The sequence below is a fragment of the Gorilla gorilla genome, chromosome 10 (assembly GCF_029281585.2).
Source record: "Gorilla gorilla gorilla isolate KB3781 chromosome 10, NHGRI_mGorGor1-v2.1_pri, whole genome shotgun sequence".
Lineage (NCBI taxonomy): Eukaryota > Metazoa > Chordata > Mammalia > Primates > Hominidae > Gorilla > Gorilla gorilla.
The window spans coordinates 69515654-69535197 of record NC_073234.2 but is presented as its reverse complement, the minus strand read 5'-3'; the positions used below and the strand labels follow the sequence as shown (position 1 = coordinate 69535197).

The window sequence follows — 19544 nt, the reverse complement described above, 5'->3', positions numbered from 1 at the left end:
TTGCACTTAAAATACCAAAAATTACTGCTCCTGCATTTAGGATGCAATTTGGAATTCAAAACTTGGTATAATAATAAATATAGTAATTTCTTTCTTTCTTTCTTTCTTTTTTTTTTTTTTTTTTTGAGATGGAGTTTCGCTCTTGTTGCCCAGGCTGGAATGCAATAGTGCAATCTCGGCTCACTGCAACCTCCCACCTCCCAGGCTCAAGTGATTCTCCTGCCTCAGGCTCCCAAGTAGCTGGGATTACAGGTACCTGCCACCATGCCCAGCTAATTTTTTGTATTTTTAGTAGAGATGGGGTTTCTCCATGTTGGCCAGGCTGGTCTTGAACTCCTGGCCTCAGGTGATCCACCTGTCTCGGCCTCCCAAAGTGCTGGGATTATAGGCGTGAGCCACCATGCCCAACCTAATATGGTAATTTCTTAATAAAATATTTAAAATATATATATGCTACCAAGACCCAGATATACAAAATCACAAAAAAGAATCTCTTTGGGCAATAACTCAAGGATAAATATTTTGGCAAAAACGTGGCATTGTCATTCCATTACAATAGTTGGCTTTTTAAAAAATGTATTTATGGCAGGGCACGGTGGCTCACACCTGCAATCCCAGCACTTTGGGAGGTCGAGGGGGGTGGATCACCTGAGGTCAGAAGTCTGAGACCAGCCTAGCCAACATGGCAAAACCCTGTCTCTAATATAAAAATTAGCTGGATGTGGTGGCACATGCCTGCAGTCCCAGCTACTCAGGAGACTGAGGCTGGAGAATCGCTTGAACTTGGGACATGGAAGTTGCAGTGAGCTGAGATCACACCACTGCACTCCAGCCTGGGCGGCAGAGCAAGACTCTGTCTCAAAATAAATAAATAAATTAATTAATTAAAATTAAAATAAAAAAGTATTTATTTATTTATTTATTTAAGATATAAGGTCTCACTATGTTGCCAGGCTGGACTCCAACTCTTGGGTTCAAGGGATCCTCCTGCCTCAGCCTCCCTGAGTAGCTGGGACTACAGGAATGCACCACTGTGCCCTATTAAAATAGTTATTTTTACTAACATTTTTATAATTAATTTACAGCCTGCCTACTTCCAAAAAGGATTTGATGTAGCTTACTGTTAAATAGTATAGTTATATTAAACCACTTGTCAACTGGGGAAGACAGAAACCAAAATCCTGGGATGAAAGGCTTCTTAATATATTTAGAAATAGGTTACAAGTGCATTAGTGATTCAATTCAAAGGATGAACACAGATTTAAGATCTTTTTTAGGCCGGGTGCAGTGGCTCACTCCTGTAATCCCAGTACTATGAGAGGCCGAGGCGGTTGGATCACCTGAGGTCGGGAGTTCGAGACCAGCCTGGCCAACATGGTGAAACCCCGTCTCTACTAAAAATACAAAAATTAGCTGGTGGCACACATCTGTAATCCCAGCTGCTTGGGAGGCTGAGGCACGAGAAGTGCTTGAACCTGGGAGGTGGAGGTTCCAGTGAGCCGAGATTATGCCACTGCACTCCAGCCTGGGCAACAGTGTGAGACTCCGTCTCAAAAAAAAAAAAAATTTTTTTTTAAATGATCGTACAATGTGGCTATCAAGAAAAATAGGATGACAGGATGTCAAGAGAATTAATACTCCTGGTAGAAATATCATTAAGACCTGAAATTCTATTATAAATAATATCACTTTACACTGATAAACATTCATAATCTTCATCCATAAGATGATTCTTAAATCTGTTAGAAGCTAAAACTTCTGGGAAATAAGGCCTTTTATTGGAAGTAAAATGAGTTTTTATTTTAAAGCACCTTTATTTTATATCCTAACAATTTTTATTTACTCTGGCAGTAAAGAGATAGAACACCCACCAACAAAGTCCCTAAAATACGTAATTGATAAAGCATTGGTTATCTGCTAGGTTTTAAACATAATTTCTGAGAATATAAAAATTTAATCACCACCATCTTTATAATTATTTTAAAATTACCTCTAATTTCTTCGCACAAGGTCCACTAACAAGTGCAATCACACCACTGTCAGATACCTAAGCAAAGGGAAAAAGAAACACAGTCCGTGAATCCAGACAACGGAAGCAGAATTTTTCCAAAATGTATTCATTATTTAGATATAGTCTTAATGCCTCCCATTCATCAAACATGTGTTTTAGTCATATATACCTTTCACCCTTGCTACTTAATTGAGAGGAATATGCCAACATATATCGCAATTACTTAACCACAAAAAGCATGAAGTGGTCAATAGTTTCAACAAAAACAAAATGAACTCCTTATGATATGTTCTCATTAGTCATGAAAATACATTTGGTAAACACATAGTCTATATGTTTGAAGCCTATATGTCATTTACCTGAGTAGCTGAAAAGTCAACACACTGCAAAAATGGGCAGTTTTTTCCTAATGCATGTAAGGACACATCAGTAATACTTAAGCAGCCACCTAAATCGATGATCTTTAGCAGCTGGCAATTGAGTGCAAGAGCAACGACTCCTTCGTCAGTGAGATTGCAGCATCTTTTCAAAGAAGCTTCGTGTAGGTATGAACAAGATGAAGCCACAGCTTTTATTCCTGAGGGAAAATATAATTATATATCAATAAGCTATATGTGTGTATATGTATACATGAGAAATGTGACTGATTTTCATTTTAGCAATCACCAGTTCAGTGTTAGCCCTTTTCAAAGTAGTCCACCTGTGAGGAAATACTGATTTTCCAGTGATGCTGTCATTATTCAGAACTCTTTTGGAATGTTTCAGGAATTCTCTACACAGTCTGTAGTATCTGCAATTAATGGCAAGGCTTTATTGTCCACAGGTTGAATTCCTTTTAGGAAATAGGCAAAAGTCATTCAGAATCCAATTAGATAGTGAAATAGTAGGCGATTCTCCTTTTGGTTAAAACAAAAATTTTCAAGTAATCAAATTACTTTTCTAGTGGACTTTGGAGGGAAACCAAAAGTTAAACTGCCCAAATGGTTTCAGTCATGATCTTCATGCTTGCGGTTAGAAATTTATAGCTATGCCTATGTGTTCTCTCTCGCTCCACTTTGACTCTGTTCTCAAAAGTGAATTTCTTTTCTACCACCATGCTCCTTCTGTTAGCCTGGACCCATCTTACATTTTCCTGAGGGTCAAAAAAGAGAAGTCTTTAAATCCAGTTAAGCTGATATAAGTGCCCATTGGAGATGGGTGCACATAAATAAAAGAGTACTTCGGGGATCCTGGGCCCTTTGGTCATAAACAAACATGGTAGCACTGTTAAAAGGTACCTTTATGGGCAAAATACACAGAAGGGAAGATGGTAAATTCATAGGTAGGTCATTTTTACTGTTTTCCATATCTTAAGAAGGAACTTTTTTTTTTTCTTAAGACCAGTTATTTTATTTATCAGTGTCCAGCATGGAAGTTGTGATACAATAAGAACTGTATTTGATCTTTGTTCCCAGTCCCTGACACAGAGCTACGAAAAGCCTTATAATTTCCTGAGTGACCGGAGTGCCTTTTGTTAGTCATAATAAGCCCCTTTTGATCATACCTGAGTTTAAGCTAATGAGGTGACAGCATGTGACCCCTAGATAGCCTAAGGTTGGGGCCTGTCTCCAGAAAAATCAAGTGAGTAGAGGGTTAGAACATTCAGCTCAGTCCACAGACCTTTGGCGAGGTGGGGGTCAGGGACGGCAGGGAATAGGGGATGGGGATTAAGCTCTATAAAAACTCTTGGGCCGGGTGTGGTGGTTCACACCTGTAATCTCAGCACTTTGGGAGGCCGAGGCGGGCAGATTACTTGAGCTCAGGAGTTTGAGAGCAGCCTGGCCAACATGGTGAAACCCTGTCTCTACTAAAAATACAAAAATTATCTGGGCATGGTGTTACATGCCTGTAATCCCAGCTACTCCGGAGGCTGAGGCAGGAGAATCAGAATCACTTGAACCCCAGAGGTGGAGGATGCAGTGAGCCGAGATGGCACCACTACACTCAAGCCTGGGCAATACGGTGAGACTCTGTCTCAAAAAAGAAAGAAAAGAAAAGAAAAAGGAAGAAGAAAAAACAAACAAAAAACCTCTTGAACAAGGAGACTTGATGAGCTTCTGGGTTGGTGAATGCATCCACATGCTGGGAGGGCAGTGTATCCCAACTCCATGGGGACAGGGGCTCCTGCGCTTCCAGACCTCACCCTATGTACTCTTCATCTTGCTGTTCATCTGTATCCTTTATAATCTCTTAGAATAAACTGGTAAATGTAACAAAAGTGATTCCCTGAGTTTTGTGAGCCTTTCTGACAAATTATTGAATGCAGGAGGAGGTCATGGAAACACTCCATTTATAGTTGGTCAGTCATATGTACCAGAGGCCTGGCCTTGCAATTGGCATCTGAAGTGGGGATAGTCTTGTGGGACTGAGCCCTTAACTTGTGGGATCTGATGCTAACTCCAGGTAGATAGTGTCAGAATTGAATTAAATTGTAGCGCACTCAGCTGGTGTCCAGAGAGTTGGAGAATTGTTTGGTGTGAAAAAACCCCACACATTTACTGTCAGAAGTGTGGTGTGAGTGTAGAGAAATGTGGTTTTATTGGAGAAGTTCTTTTTTGTGAGTTATTATTTATGTAAACATATTAAAACTTATGCGTGTTTGCAATATTATGAATATCCTAACTCGCTAACCAAGATGACTGCAAAATATACTCAACTACCCACACAGTTTTCCAGAATTCTAAGAGGCCAAAAAAGTCCCTCTTTCTTATATTTAAAAAAAAAAAAAAAAAAGCCTGGGCAACCTAGTGAGACCTCGTCTCTACTAAAAATAAAAAATTCGCAGTGGGTGGTGGTGCACATCTGCGGTCCCAGCTACTTGGGAGGCTGAGGTGGGAGGATCGCTTGAGCCTGGGAGGCTGAGGCTACAGTGAGCCAAGATTGTGCCACTGCATTCCAGCTTGGGTGACAGATCAAGACACTGTCTTAAATAAATAAATAAAAATAAGTATAAATGCAAACCAAATATTGAAAAAAAGAGGTCTATAAAGAGGAAAAAAGGTAAAGATTCACTAACTCATGTAATAGTGACACTGAACAATGCAGTTTGTCTAGCTATAAAAAGCTATGCATTACACAAACTGATAGGAGAGTACCTAGTAAATTTAATCTGATGATTAATTCTTTTGTAATATGGCATCAAAAAAGCCTTAACAAAATATGAACTGGTCATTTCTTGTTCCACTATACCAGGCAAAATATTTAAAATACAGACGTATGTATCCATGTTTTGTTTTTTTTTTAGTTTTAATTTTAATTTTATTTATTTTTTTGAGACGGAGTCTTGCTCTGTTGCTCAGGCTGGAGTGCAGTGGCGCAATCTCGGCTCACTGCAACCTCCACCTCCCCAGTTCAAGCGATTCTCCTACCTCAGCCTCCCGAGTAGCTGGGACTACAGGCACGTGTCACCATGCCCGGCTAATTTTTTGTAGTTTTAGTAGAGACGGGGTTTCACCATGTTAGCCAGGATGGTCTCGATCTCCTGACCTCGTGATCCACCCGCCTAGGCCTCCCAAAGTGCTGGGATTACAGGCGTGAGCCAACACGCCTGGCCAATTTTTTGTTGTTGTTGTTGTTTATTTTTGAGAGAGTTTTGCTCTCATTGCCCAGGCTGGAGTGCAACGGCACAATCTCAGCTCAATGCAACCTCCATCTCCTAGGTTCAAGCAATTCTCCTACCTCAGCCTCCCAAGTAGCTGGGATTACAGGCATGCACTACCACGCCTGGCTAATTTTGTACTTTTAGTAGAGACAGGGTTTCTCCATGTTGGTCAGGCTGGTCTCGAACTCCTGACCTCAGGTGATCCACCTGCCTCGGCCTCCCAGAGTGCTGGGATTACAGGCATGAGCCACCGCACCTGGCCCTATTTTTTATTTCTTTGTGATAGAGTCTCCCTATGTCACCCAGGCTGGAGTAGTGGTGCAATCTCAGCTCATTGCAACTGCTACCTCCCAGGCTCAAGGGATTCTCCTGCCTCCACCTCCTAAGTAGCTGGGACTACAGGGTGCACCACCGTGCCTGGCTAACTTTTGTATTTTTTGTAGAGATGAGGTAGGGGTCAGGGGCAGTTCATCATGCTGGCCAGGCTGGCATTGAACTCCTTGGCTCAAGCAGTCTGCCGGCCTCCCAGCTAAAAAAGTGCTGGAATGACTGGCATAAGCCACCTAGCCTGGCCCATGTTTATTTTACATATGTTTAAAATACAAGGTTGTGACTTACCCAGTGTCTTTCTTAACTTTGAGCACTGATTATAAGCAAGAATTCTAACTTGGATTATTTTCTTAGTCTGAATGTTTTTACTGATAAATATAATTCATATTTCTTTGACTTCTTCATACTCTCTTTTGACGTATTTTCTCCCTTACTCCACAATTTTACCAGATAGTGAATAGTAATCTACCAATGTACTCAGTGTTAATAAACATACCTTCTGAAGTTACAGAAACTCGGTTCCCTTTTGAAGCATTTAAATTTAATTTCTTCAGTTTTCTACAGTTAGACAGGTGCAGGAGAGCAGCATCTGATATATCGCAGCTCCGTAGATCTAGAGTTTGGACTTCAGGATGTAAAATCTATAACAAGTGATTTTGAAAAAATTATTTCTTTCTATAAATACAAATATTTATTCCATATTCAGTGTTTTGGTGGTCGTAACAGACAAGTGGCTGATGTAAAATACAGCAAAGAATACAGAAGCATATCCATGTGCAGACAGACACACAAAGCAGGGGAAAACCACATCTACTTCCAGCAGGAGGTGCAGCTTTCAGTGCTGGCAAAGTCCTTCTTGGGACACAAAGCACTGTTGAGATGGCTAATTCAGGGGAAGGATCCGTAGACCTGAGAAGCTTAACCAATGTGGCAGTGAGTAATAATCTTCTGGTAGCTGCTAGCATTAGAGACTCTCCCTGTGGGCCTCTGTGCTTAGGAAGTATGAGTCTTTAATCACTTGTGTACCAAGCGCTTACAGAGCACTAGTACTGCTTATCTAGAACATCTACCTTCTATATCATTATTTTTGGGAGCTAATACAATACCCCAGTATTATTGGGTGTTTTCTTGAGGTTGACAAATAATAGATTAATTCCTAAGCATTCTGAGCTCTTTCCTGTGAGTATTTTTCTGTTCTTTATTTTTTTTCCAAAATAGAAATGGCTTTACCTTTCTGAAAATAAAATAAGGTATTATTATTGTAAAACACTCAGACAATTTAGAAAAATTATAATAAGTTATAAGAATAATGATTTCTATTTATTAGATGCTTACCAGGAAGGGTACTGTCATATACATTATATTATTTTTTATTTTATTTTATTTTTGAGATGGAATTTCACTCTTGTTGCCCAGGCTGGAGTGCAATGGCGTGATCTCGGCTCACTGCAACCTCCGCCTCCCGGGTTCAAGCGATTCTCCTGCCTCAGCCTCCCAGTAGCTGGGATTACAGGCATGCACCACCACGCCTGGCTAATTTTGTATTTTTTAGTAGAGATGTGGTTTCTCCATGTTGGTCAGGCTGGTCTCAAACTCCCGGCTTCAGGTGATCTGCCCGCCTTGGCCTCCCAAAGTGCTGGGATTACAGGCGTGAGCCACTGTGACTGGCCTACATTATGTTATTTAATATTCTCTCTCCCTCTCTTTCCACTGCCCACCACCCCCCCGCCCGCCCCCAAGGGATTGGTCATTGCCATTTTACAAATCGGGAATTAAGACCCTGAGAGCTTAAGTAGCCAACATAAAGAACATAGCCAAAAGGAGCGGAGCTGGGATTGGAACCCAGGTCCTTTTAATTCCAAAGCCTAAACTTTTAACCTCTATAACTAAAATTACCCATAATACCAATACCCAGAGATAAAATTATATTAGCTTTTTAAAAATGTTAGATTCAGGGGGTACATGTGCAGGTTAGTTACAGGGATATACTGCATGATGCTGAAGTTTAGGCTTCAATTGAACCCATCACCCAAAGAGTGAACACAGTACTTGACAGGTAGTTTTTCAACCCTTGCTTCCCTTCCTCCTTCCTCCCTTTTGAAGTCCCCAGTGTGTATTTTTCCCATCTTTATGTCTGTGTGCACCCAGCGATTGGCTCCCACTTATAAGTGAGAACATGCAGTATTTGGTTTTCTGTGTCTGCATTTATTCATTAGGATAATGGCCTCCAGCTGCATCCATGTTGCTGTAAAGGACATGATTTTATGGCTGTATATATTCATTTTGATGTTTTTTGAGTTTAAAAAACGCTTTGAAGAACAACAGGATCAGATCACATATAAGATGAGCACTTTTTATAAAATCAATAGATTGTGGTTGTATATTATTCCATTTTCTGCAAGTATCATAACTTATTAAATGCATCCTACACTGGCAAACACTTGAGTTGAACATTTAGGTTGCTTTAGGTAGGCAATATTGTGCCGTGATTAAGAACATGTGCTTTGCAAGCAGACTGCCCAACCTGGAACCCTATGATTGCCATCAAGCTCAGTTTTCTCTCTGTGCTTTACTAGCCTTATTACTAAAACGGGATATGTTGTGAGAAATAAAGGTGTCTTGCTTATAACATATGCTATACATAACTATGCTTATTATCATAAATGATATTATAATGAATATATGTGTGTACTTTTCTATTATCTTCCTGAGATTTCTACAGGAAGTAAATTGTTGAATTAATAATAAGCAAATCTTTAGAATTTTTAATAATGCCAAACTGTCCGTCTAAAAGGTTTTTTTAAATCAATTTACACTCTCACTAGCAGGAGATAAAAGTGACAGTTTCTCCACACTATTGCTAACATTGGGTTTTGGGATTTTTTTAAAGTCTCTGCCAAACTGAAAGGCAAACTGTCACTTTGATGACTAGTAAGGTTAAATATCCTTTGATATGTTATTGGAGATTTGTATTTTTTCCTCTGAGTATTTCCTGATTCTTCTGGTTTTTTATTTGGTTGTTTTGTTTTTTCTTATTGGTTTGGAGGGGTTCTTTATATTGTCAAGATAAAAAAGCCCCTAGATTTTCATACATACTGTAAATATTTTTCCAAGTTTTTTACTTTGTTTCTTTTTTTTTTCTTCTTGCCATAAGGAAGTCTGTATTTTTATGTAATCAAATCCATCCATCTTTTTTTCTTGGTTTCCAACTTTAGTATCATGTTTAAAAAGGCCTTCTCCATCCAGAGAGTATAAAAAGATTTATGAAATACTTCAAAAACAGCCATCCAAAGATGTGTGTCACTTTGTATCGGATGTTGTATCTGGCTTTTTGAATAATGTCATAAGCAAGACTCTTGTTAAGGATGGAGACTAGAGGGAGAGTACCCAGAAAAATCATGTCTTGTTTTTCTATCTCATTCACCCTCTTCACCCCTCCTTTTAAATTCAGCTAAAATTAGGCTTAAAAAATGGTAAGGATTGCCATCAAACAAAAACCTAAGTCACTGAAGGATAAGCTAAAGGGATAGAAAGAAATGTGGATGGTGGAAAAGTGAAGAAAACCACCATTTTTCTACAGTGTCATCATGGTTCATCTATGAGTCACATATAACATTACATACTTCAACAGAACCATCAACAATAAGAACCTGGAGATATTATTCTACTTCCACAGAGCCAAGCAAACTACACCACTAAGATATCTATGTTCAAATGCAAGCTAACATGAAGAAAATAAAGCATTATAATAAAGATATATCAGGTTAATGCAGAAGAAACATTAAAGACAGGTTGAAGTGCAATTCCAATGTAAAGTCACAGGGTTAGTCACATGCTCTAGCATGTAGGCTGGGCACTGTGGCTCACACTTATAATCCTAGATCTTTGGGAGGCCAAGGTGGGCAGATTGCTTGAGCCCAGAGGTTCAAGACCAGCCTGGGAAACATGGTGAAACCCTGTCTCTAAAAAAAATACAAAAATTAGCTGGATGTGGTAGTGGGTGCCTGTAGTCCTAGCTACTCAGGAGGCTGAGGTGGGAGGATCACCTGAGCCCAGGAGGTTGAGGCTGCAGTGAGCCATGATTATGCACTCTACCCTGGGTGACAGAGTGAGACCCTGTCTCAAAAAAAAAACAACAGACAAGCAACAACCACAGAAAAACATATGCTGGAGTGCTATCATCAGACCTTGCTTCCTTTTGATTACAGGCTTTAGGCAGAAGGTGAAGTGAAGTCAGAGCAATTGTGGAGTCCTAATTAGGGAAAAGGAGTCAGGCTGGCAGGACAAGGGGAAAGCAAATAAGCTACAGGTCTGCCTTTCTTCATGGTCGAGAACATATAAACAAAAAGAAGCAGCAGATAAGCTATAGGTCTGCCTTTCTTTATGGCCCAGAACATATAGCCCTCCTGTGCAGACAACATACAAAACTCATAAACCTCCTGCTTATCACCAAACACTTTGATCTATCATCAAACACCTCGGCTGACAGAAGGATGCAAGTTAGTTCCCTCCTACCTTGGTGCTGTCAATCAGCCCAAGTTCCATTCTATAAAATCCCCAGCAAGCCTTTGTCTCCTGGCAGTTGGGTCCTCTCTTGCTGGTTCTGCCCGTTGCTCCCTTGCAATGTATTTTCATATTTTCTCTAATAAATCTGCCTTTCTTGGCCGGGCGCAGTGGCTCACGCCTGTAATCCCAGCACTTTGGGAGGCTGAGGCGGGCAGATCACAAGGTCAGGAGATCGAGACCATCCTGGCTAACATGGTGAAACCCCGTCTCTACTAAAAATACAAAAAATTAGCTGGGTGTGGTGGCGGGCGCCTGTAGTCCCAGCTACTCAGGAGGCTGAGGCAGGAGAATGGCGTGAACCTGGGAGGCAGAGGTTGCAGTGAGCCAAGATCATGCCACTGAGCTCCAGCCTGGGTGAAAGAGCAAGACTCCGTCTCAAAAAAAAAAAAAAAAAAATCTGCCTTTCTTTACCTACAACTGTCTTGGTAAATTCTTTTACCACCATTCCACCAGCCTGGATAGATGCCGCTCACCCCCAACAGCAATTGGCAGTTCTAGTCTCTGCAGACTAGATGGTGATGGCTGCAGAGTGGTGGTGGCTGCAAACCCAAAGACAATATTTAAATGTAAGTAGTGTAGAAACTACTAACTAGCATTTTCACTTTTTGAAACACAAATAGCAAAAATACAAAAGATAACACAGGAGTAGTATCGAAGGAAATTATCTACTCTGCTATTTCATAACCTTTAAAATCAGAGGCTGAAGGTTAAGCCCTAATCTCAGGGGCTGTTTAGCAGAACAAAGAGTGATTAACTACCTTTTTCTAGTGCTTGGGGCTCTCTGCCTTGGAGCTCATCACTCCAGCCCCTCTCCAGGCCTCCACCCCCTATGTCAGCTCAGTAGGGCTGAAACAGACTTGGGTCTGGCCTCCTTTACTCTTACCACTACCAGAGAGTATACAGAGATATGTTCACAGGCCAAAACAAGACATCTAGAGAGCACCACTATTTCAAAAGAAAAACAAAGATTACTGATTCCATCAGGAGCAGAGGAATTAGAACAGAGAGGCCAAATATATTAATAAGCATAATAATATGCTAAAAGAAATAAGAAAAGATTAATAAGATAAAACAAGAAACCATAAAAAGGTGAATTGGAAATATTAAATATGAAAAATATAGCAGTTGAAAAAAGAACAGTATAGATGAGAAGAGTGATTTTTTAACTACTGGTCATTATCCATGAATGGATTACAAAATCAGTTTAGCAGACTGTGATCAATATTTTTTCAGTAAAATAAGACTAAATAGAATAAAATTAAATAGAAAAGACCAAAATGTACTATACATTATACTGTTACACCTAAGTGTGGTTTGTGTACTACAGTCACAATGTAACGTATATTTCTTATTGTGAGTCTTGATCAAAAAGTTTTAAACTTTTTGAAAACACAGAGGTCAAGGGTACAGGTACCATGAAGACAAGTGTGTATGGAAGGCTAATGGGAGCTGACCAGAACAACACCATTTTGTTCCTGAATGTCATTCTGCAACTGCTTGACTGTAGAACGTACTTGCTGATGCTGCAGATGAAATTGCTGCCACTTCTGAAAAGACTATGCTATGCTGATGACCGAACTTTTTCCAAACCCCTGAATCAAGGACTTCTGCCTAGAAACCCTTATTCTAACTAATGAATTGTTTGATAACCCTCTCCCACCTTTCTCTTTAAAAGACCTCATATATCTCTTAGGACATATGAATTAAATAGTTAGGACATGATTTCAGATGCCTCTGGAATCTGTGTTCCTTGAATTCAATTCTAAAACCACCAATAAACCTTTTTGCTTGGATTTTCAGTCTCCACGACTCTGGTTGACACAAGAGAAGTAACTGAGACAATGGTAGAAGATGTTTTAGGAACTATTACATGTTGCGGGAAGTCAGGGACCCCAAATGGAGGGACCAGCTGGAGCCATGGCAGAGGAACATAAATTGTGAAGATTTCATGGACATTTATCACTTCCCAAATAATGCTTTCATAATTTCTGATGCCTGTCTTTATTTTAATCTCTTAATCCTATTATCTTCATAAACTGAGGATGTACGTCACCTCTGGACCACTGTGATGATTGCATTAACTGTACAAATTGATTGTAAAACATGTGTTTGAACAATATGAAATCAGTGCACCTTGAAAAAGAACAGAATAACAGCAATTTTAGCGAAAAAGGGAAGACGACCATAAGGTCTGACTGCCTGCGGGGTCAGGCAAAAAGAGCCATATTTTTCTTCTTGCAGAGAGCCTATAAACAGATGTGCAAGTAGGAGAGATACTGCTAAATTCTTTTCCTAGCAAGGAATATTAAGACCCTAGGGAAAGAATTGCATTCCTGGGGGGAGGTCTATAAATGGCCACTCTGGGAGTGTCTGTCCTATGGGAGTGTCTGTCCTATGCGGTTGAGATAAGGACTGAGATACGCCCTGGTCTCCTGCAGTACCCTCAGGCTTACTAGGATTGGGAAACCCCAGCCCTGGTAAATTTGAGGTCAGACTGGTTCTCTGCTCTCGAACCGTTTTCTGTTAAGATGTTTATCAAGACAATATGTGCACTGCTGAACATAGACCCTTATCAGGAATTCTGATTTCGCCCTTGCCCTGTTTCCTCAGAAGCATGTGATCTTTGCTCTGCTTTTTGCCCTTTAAAGCATGTGACCTACTCCCTGTTCGTACATCCCTCCCCTTTTGAAATCCTTAATAAAAACTTGCTGGTTTTGTGGCTCAGGTGGGCATCACAGTCCTACCAATATGTGATGTCACCCCTGGAGGCCCAGCTGTAAAATTCCTCTCTTTGTACTCTTTCTCTTTATTTCTCAGACCAGCCGACACTTAGGAAAAATAGAAAGAACCTACATTGAAATATTGGGGGCAGGTTCCTCTGATAATTACATATGGACATCTTGGTTATCTGGAGGGAAAAAAACAAACCCTTATACTTTATAATATTCTAAAATGTGGGCCAGGCATGGTGGCTCACACCTGTAATCCCAGCATTTTGAGAGGCTGAGGCGGATGGATCACTTGAGCTCAGGAGTTCGAGACCAGCCTGGGCAACATGGTGAAACCCTGTCTCTACAAAAAATGCAAAAATTAGCCAGGCATGGTGGTGTACACCTATAGTCCCAACTACTCAGGAGGCTGAAGAGGGATCACCTAAGTCCAGGCAGCGGAGGTTGCAGTGAGCTGAGATTGCACCACTGTACTCCAGCCTGGGCAACGGAGCATGACCCTGTATAAAAAAAAAAAATTAAAAATGATTACCAGTCTTACCATATACCATTGTTCCAAAAATCTAAAACCATATCTAAACAGAAAATATAACATGCTTGCTTTACAGTTATTCATACTCTTACCTCACTTATATTTGAATCTGTTATCCGTCCCTGCATACTCATTATTTTAATCAGTCTGTCTTTTATGTTGGGAGGCAAAGGCTTAATGTCTGTGAGATATCTGGAAATATTCTTCATGAAGCACCAAAGGCATCTGAAATACAAATACAATATAGTAAATCACACTGGGCCTGTACTGATTCCTAACACTTGTCTTAATGCTATTTGTTAGCACTTAGCCCTTTCATAAAAGTGTGTACATTTTGGCTGGGTGTGGTGGCTCACACCTGTAATCCCAACACTTTGGGAAGCCCAGGCAGGAGGATGGCTTGAGCTCAGGAGTTCGAGACCAGCCTGAACAACATAGTGAAACCCTGTCTCTACAAAAAAAGAAAAAAAAATACAAAAATTAGCTGAGCATGGTGATGTGGGCCTGTAGTCCCAGCTACTTGGGAGGCTGAGGTGGGAGGATCGCTTGGGCCCAGAAGGTCGAGACTGCAGTGAGCTGTGATTGTGCCACTACGCTCCAGCCTGGGCAACAGAGCAAGATCCTGTCTCAAAAAAAAGTATATACATTTTATATTAATACTATATTTACAACTTTAGCTCTGTAAGCTTCAAAAACCTAGTCTGTGTTAAATTACGGACAAGATGCTCTTCCTCTACAATTTTTTTCTATGCATACCTCATTTATCAAAATGCATTTTAAATGACCAACAAGAATGTTTTTCCTAAGTGTCTAATTTCTAAGACACATACTCCTAAATAAGCTTTATATTGGGACCCACTAATTGAAAAGTTTTATCTGTTAATCCAGCAAACTTGTTTTTACTATTTTTCTTGAAAACTATGTGGATAATGAAATCACTAGAGAAAGAACCATAACCACAAAGATTCAGCAAATATTACAAATCACAGAGATATCAAACTCAGTGCCAGGGTTGTATAGGCAGAAAGTAGAGTTATCAGGCAACAACCAAGAATCTTATGACCAACATATCTTATCTGTGTCCTGAAATTCCAACCATCTGAAAAACTCATACTTTAAAGAAACAAATACAAATCTTATTAATTTCTGTCTACAAATATCCCCACATATACAAAATTTTACATTCATGAGTGAATGTGATCATATACCTGTGATTAATTTTTTAGTGCAATTTTAATTTTTTCTTTTTCCTCTTTTGGTTTCCTACACAGTTTCCTCTCTTGTCCTTCCCCCTCCATTAGCTCTCTACACCAATGTAGCATATATTCTTTCTTATTTTTCTCTGTTCTTGTACACACACACACACACACACACACACACACACATTTAAAGGCTTGTGTGGGGGAGGGGTCATTGTTTCCTAAAACAGCACCACAGTACACTTACTTTTATACACCGCCTTTCATTCAGTATCTTATGAAATCCCTTCAAGGCATCCGACACAGTACTGATTCTCCCTTAATGGCCACATCATATTTCACAGTACGGATGATCTATTTAGTGACTTGTATGCTGACAAGCATTACCACTATTTCTAGGATATGTTGTCGGATTATTTTTCAGAAAGTCTGGAAAACACTTCATATTTCTATTAGTAGTGTCAGAAAGCTCCTTTCCCTCTACATCCTTCCAGCAATAGATATCATGGCTAGTTTATTTATTTTTTGAGACAGAGTCTCGCTCTGTCACCCAGGCTGGAGTGCAGTGGCATGATCTCAGCTCACTGCAACCTCTGCCTCCCAGGTTCAAGCAATTCTTCTGCTTCAGCCTCCCAAGTAGCTGGGACTATAGGCGTGTGCCACCATGCCTGGCTAATTTTTGTATTTTTAATAGAGATGGGGTTTCACCATATTGGCCAGGATGGTCAGAACTCCTCACTTGGGATTACAGGCATGAGCCACTGCACCCAGCCCTATTTATTTATTTTATATTTAATTTTAATTTTATTTATTCTTTCCATTTCTTTGTTATCTCCATTTCCCACTCCCATTCCCCACCCCTCTAGGAAACCATTCTCATGTTTAATGTGTATCCTTTCATTGTATATTTCCTTTTAACATGTTTATTGTATGCATGCATTTCTAATTTATAAACATGGGACTTGTCATAGATTTGTTTAGTTTTTCACTCAGCACTGTTTTCAAGATCACCTACTCTTAAATGTTGGAAGGCCTAACAGGTGAAAATGATGTCTCACTATTACGTTAACTTGTATTTCTCTAATTACCAATAAACTTAACATCCTTGCATGAGCTTGCTGGCTATCTGGATATGCTTTTCCATAAACAATCTATACATATCCTTTGCCTGTTTTGTTATTTTTAAAAACTGATACATAATAGATGTACATATTTTCAGGGTACATGTGATAATTTGATACATTCATATAATGTGTAAAGATCAAATCAGGGTAACTGGGTTATCCATCACCTTAAATATTTATCTTTTGTTTATGCTAGGAACATTCAAATTATTCTCTTCTAACCATTTTGAAGTGTATAATAGATTATTGTTAACTATAGTCACCCTACCCATCTATTGAACACTATTTTTTATTTGTGTATTTATACCCATTAATCAACCTCTCTCTATGCCGCCATCCCCTGCCCTTCCCAGCCTCTGTTAGCCACCCATCTACTCTTTATCTTCATGATATCCACTTTTTTTAGCTCCCACATATGAACGAGAACATGTGACATTTGTCTTTCTGTGTCTGGCTTACTTAACAAAATGACCTCCAGTTCCATCCATGTTGCTGCATATGACAGAATTCATTCATTCCCTCCCTCCCTCCCTCCTTCCCTACCTCCCTCTCTCCCGAGATGGGGTCTTGCTCTGTTGCCTAGGTTGGGGTGCAATGGTGCAATCACGGCTCACTGCAGCCTTAACCTCCTAGGCTCAAGAGATCCTCCTGCCTCAGCTTCTAGAGGCATGCTTACCACACTTGACTAAGATTTCATTATTATTTTATTTTATTATTATTTTTTTTCAAGGTGGAGTCTTGCTCTGTCGCCCAGGCTAGAGTGCAGTGGTGCAATCTCGGCTCACTGCAACCTCTGCCACCCAGGTTCAAGCAATTCTCCTTCCTTGGCCTCCCAAATAGCTGGGATTACAGGCACGTGCCACCACGCCCAGCTAATTTTTGTATTCTTAGTAGAGACAGGGTTTCACCATGTTGGCCAGACTGATCTTGAACTCTTGACCTCGTGATCTGCCTGCCTTGGCCTCCCAAAGTGTGGGGAATACAGGCGTGAGCCACTGTACCCAGCAGATTTCATTATTTTTTAATGGCTGAATAATATTCCATCATGTATATGTATTATACCACATTTTCTTTATTCATTCATCCATTGATGGGCACTTAGGTTGATTCCATATTTTGGTTATTTTTATTTTTTTGAGACAGAGTCTTGCTCTGTTGCCAGGCTGGAGTGCAGTGGCACAATCTCAGCTCACTGCAACCTCTGCCTTCCGGGTTCAAGCAATTCCCCTGCCTCAGCCTCCCAAGTAGCTGGGACTACAGGTGCATGCCACCACGCTCAGCTAATTTTTTCTTTTTTAGTAGAGATGGGGTTTCACCATGTTAGCCAGGATGGTCTCAAACTCCTGACCTCGTGATCCACCCGCCTCGGCCTCCCAAAGTGTTGGGATTACAGGTGTGAGCCACCATGCCCAGCCCATATTTTGGTTATTACAAATAGTGCTGCAATAAACATGGGAGTGCAGATATCTCTTTTATATATTTATTTATTTTCTTTTGGATATTTACCCAGTGGTGAAATTGCTGAATCATAGGGTAGTTCCATTTTTAGTTTTTTGAGGACCATTTTGTTATTTGTTGACAAATTTGTAAGAGCTCTTTGTTGTGGCCAAATACATGCCCTATATATTCAGAGAATGTATATTATCTACATGAGAGATGTAATGTTCTCTCTGTGTGTTATATATATATGTGTGTATAAGTATCTCTCTCCATGTATGTATATGTGTTTGCACATAAATATGTTTAATGTATATATGTTTATTTACAGTATTATCTAATTCTACTGTATTCTTATTTTTCTACTAAATATGTGGAATTTGTAGTTTATGATATTTGTAATTTAAAATCAAGTCTTCTTTTCATTTCTGCAAGTTTTTGCTTGTTGTTTTATAATAAAAAATTTCAAAAATACAGAAATATAAAACATGGTGATATACATCTATGTACCTCAAACCTAGAATTTTGTTACTCTTTTATCATATTTGTGTCCAACATCTCAAGACATAAAACATTTCTGATTAAGGCTGAGCATGGTGGCTTATGTCTATAATCCCAGCACTTTGGGAGACTGAGACAGGAGGCTCACTCGAGCCCAGGAGTTCAAGACAAGCCTGGGAAACATGGCAAAACCCTGTCTCTACAAATAATACAAAAATTAGCTGGGTGTAGTGGCATTCACTTGTAGCCCCAGCTACCTGGGGTGCGGGGGTGCTGAGGTGGGAGGATTGTTTGAGTCCAGGAGGTGAGGCTGCAGTAAGCTGTGATTGTGCCACTGCGCTCCAGCCTGGGTGAGAGAGCTAGACTGTCTCAAAAAAAGAAAAAAAAAATTTTCTGATAAAATTAAAGCCACTTTTATATACTTGACTGGTTTACTCTATGTATCTCTGTTTGTAGAGACAATTACTACCATAAAGTTTTAAAAATAGTTCCTGTCCATTGTTTAATTATACTTTTAATACTAATGTATATATCTATAAATAAATTATTGATTTTTAAAATATAAATAAAGTTCCCTTAAATCATTTCACAGGAGTTGCTACAGCAGCATGGAAAGCTTTTTTAATATTATGATATTCTCAAAGCTGTACTATGAGTCGGGGGTAAAGAAAAAAGCCCAAAAAATTTTCCAATTCTCAAATTATAGCTTTTATGGCAGGAAAGCATTAGAATACACCTCCACCTGTAATATAAAGCAAGCAAACCACCAGATATCTCCAACTAGGATCTTAAGATTCCCTCTAAATTGTTCTCTAGAAACACCATTTGTGCTTTTAATCTGCCTTTAAAATTTTTATTTATTTATCTTGAGACAAGGTCTCACTCTGTTGCCCAGGCTGGAGTACAGTGGCACAATCACAGCTCACTGCAGCCTCAACCTCCAAGGCTCAAGTGATCCTCTTACCTCAGCCTCCCAAGTAGTTGGGACTACAGACATGCACCACCACAATCAGCTAATTTTCTGTATTTCTTGTAGAGATGGGGTCTCTATATGTTGCCCAGGCCGGTCTTGAACTCCTGGGCTGAAGTGAGCCTCCCGCCTTGGCCTCCCAAACTGCTGGGATTACAGGCATGAGCCCTGCGCTCGGCCTTAATCTGCGTTTTAAACAGGAACACAGAACAAAAAAGATTGTTTGCAAATAAACATTTGAAAGAATAGAGCAACAGCTGATCAGGGTCCAGGCATTGAAACAAAGCAACGATTGTAGAAGACAATACAAACAACTCAAGCAAGAAACTCAAAAGCAGAGACTTTGCAGTAATGTGTGTGCTGGTTATTTCCATTGACCTAAAAGCTCTACCTGAAACAAATATAAACTAGGAGGATCTTTTTAACTTATTACCTGAACAGAAAGAAGTCACTGCCACCAACAACATTGTGCAATTTTATTAACCATTCAAGTCCAGTAGCATCT

At 39.8% G+C, this 19544-nt stretch overlaps 1 protein-coding gene across 7 annotated transcripts in view; it reads right to left on the bottom strand.

Moving 5' to 3' along the window:
- The window catches only part of AMN1 (antagonist of mitotic exit network 1 homolog), a 57992-nt gene that overhangs the window by 24300 nt on the left and 14148 nt on the right, over nt 1-19544 (bottom strand). For 2 of the 7 annotated variants that reach the window (XM_055357939.2, XM_055357935.2), the window contains exons 2-6: nt 19473-19542; nt 13901-14033; nt 6478-6622; nt 2371-2588; nt 1991-2047 (exon numbers count right to left, since the gene is read on the bottom strand). In XM_055357939.2, coding sequence (XP_055213914.1) covers nt 1991-2047; nt 2371-2588; nt 6478-6622; nt 13901-14017 — 537 coding nt within the window. In that variant the 5' untranslated portion in view covers nt 14018-14033; nt 19473-19542. Of the gene's footprint in view, nt 1-1990; nt 2048-2370; nt 2589-6477; nt 6623-7316; nt 7437-13900; nt 14034-19033; nt 19225-19472; nt 19543-19544 lie in introns of those variants that run through there. The other 5 variants (XM_031000920.3, XM_031000918.3, XM_055357936.2 and 2 more) reach the window with 4 other exon arrangements.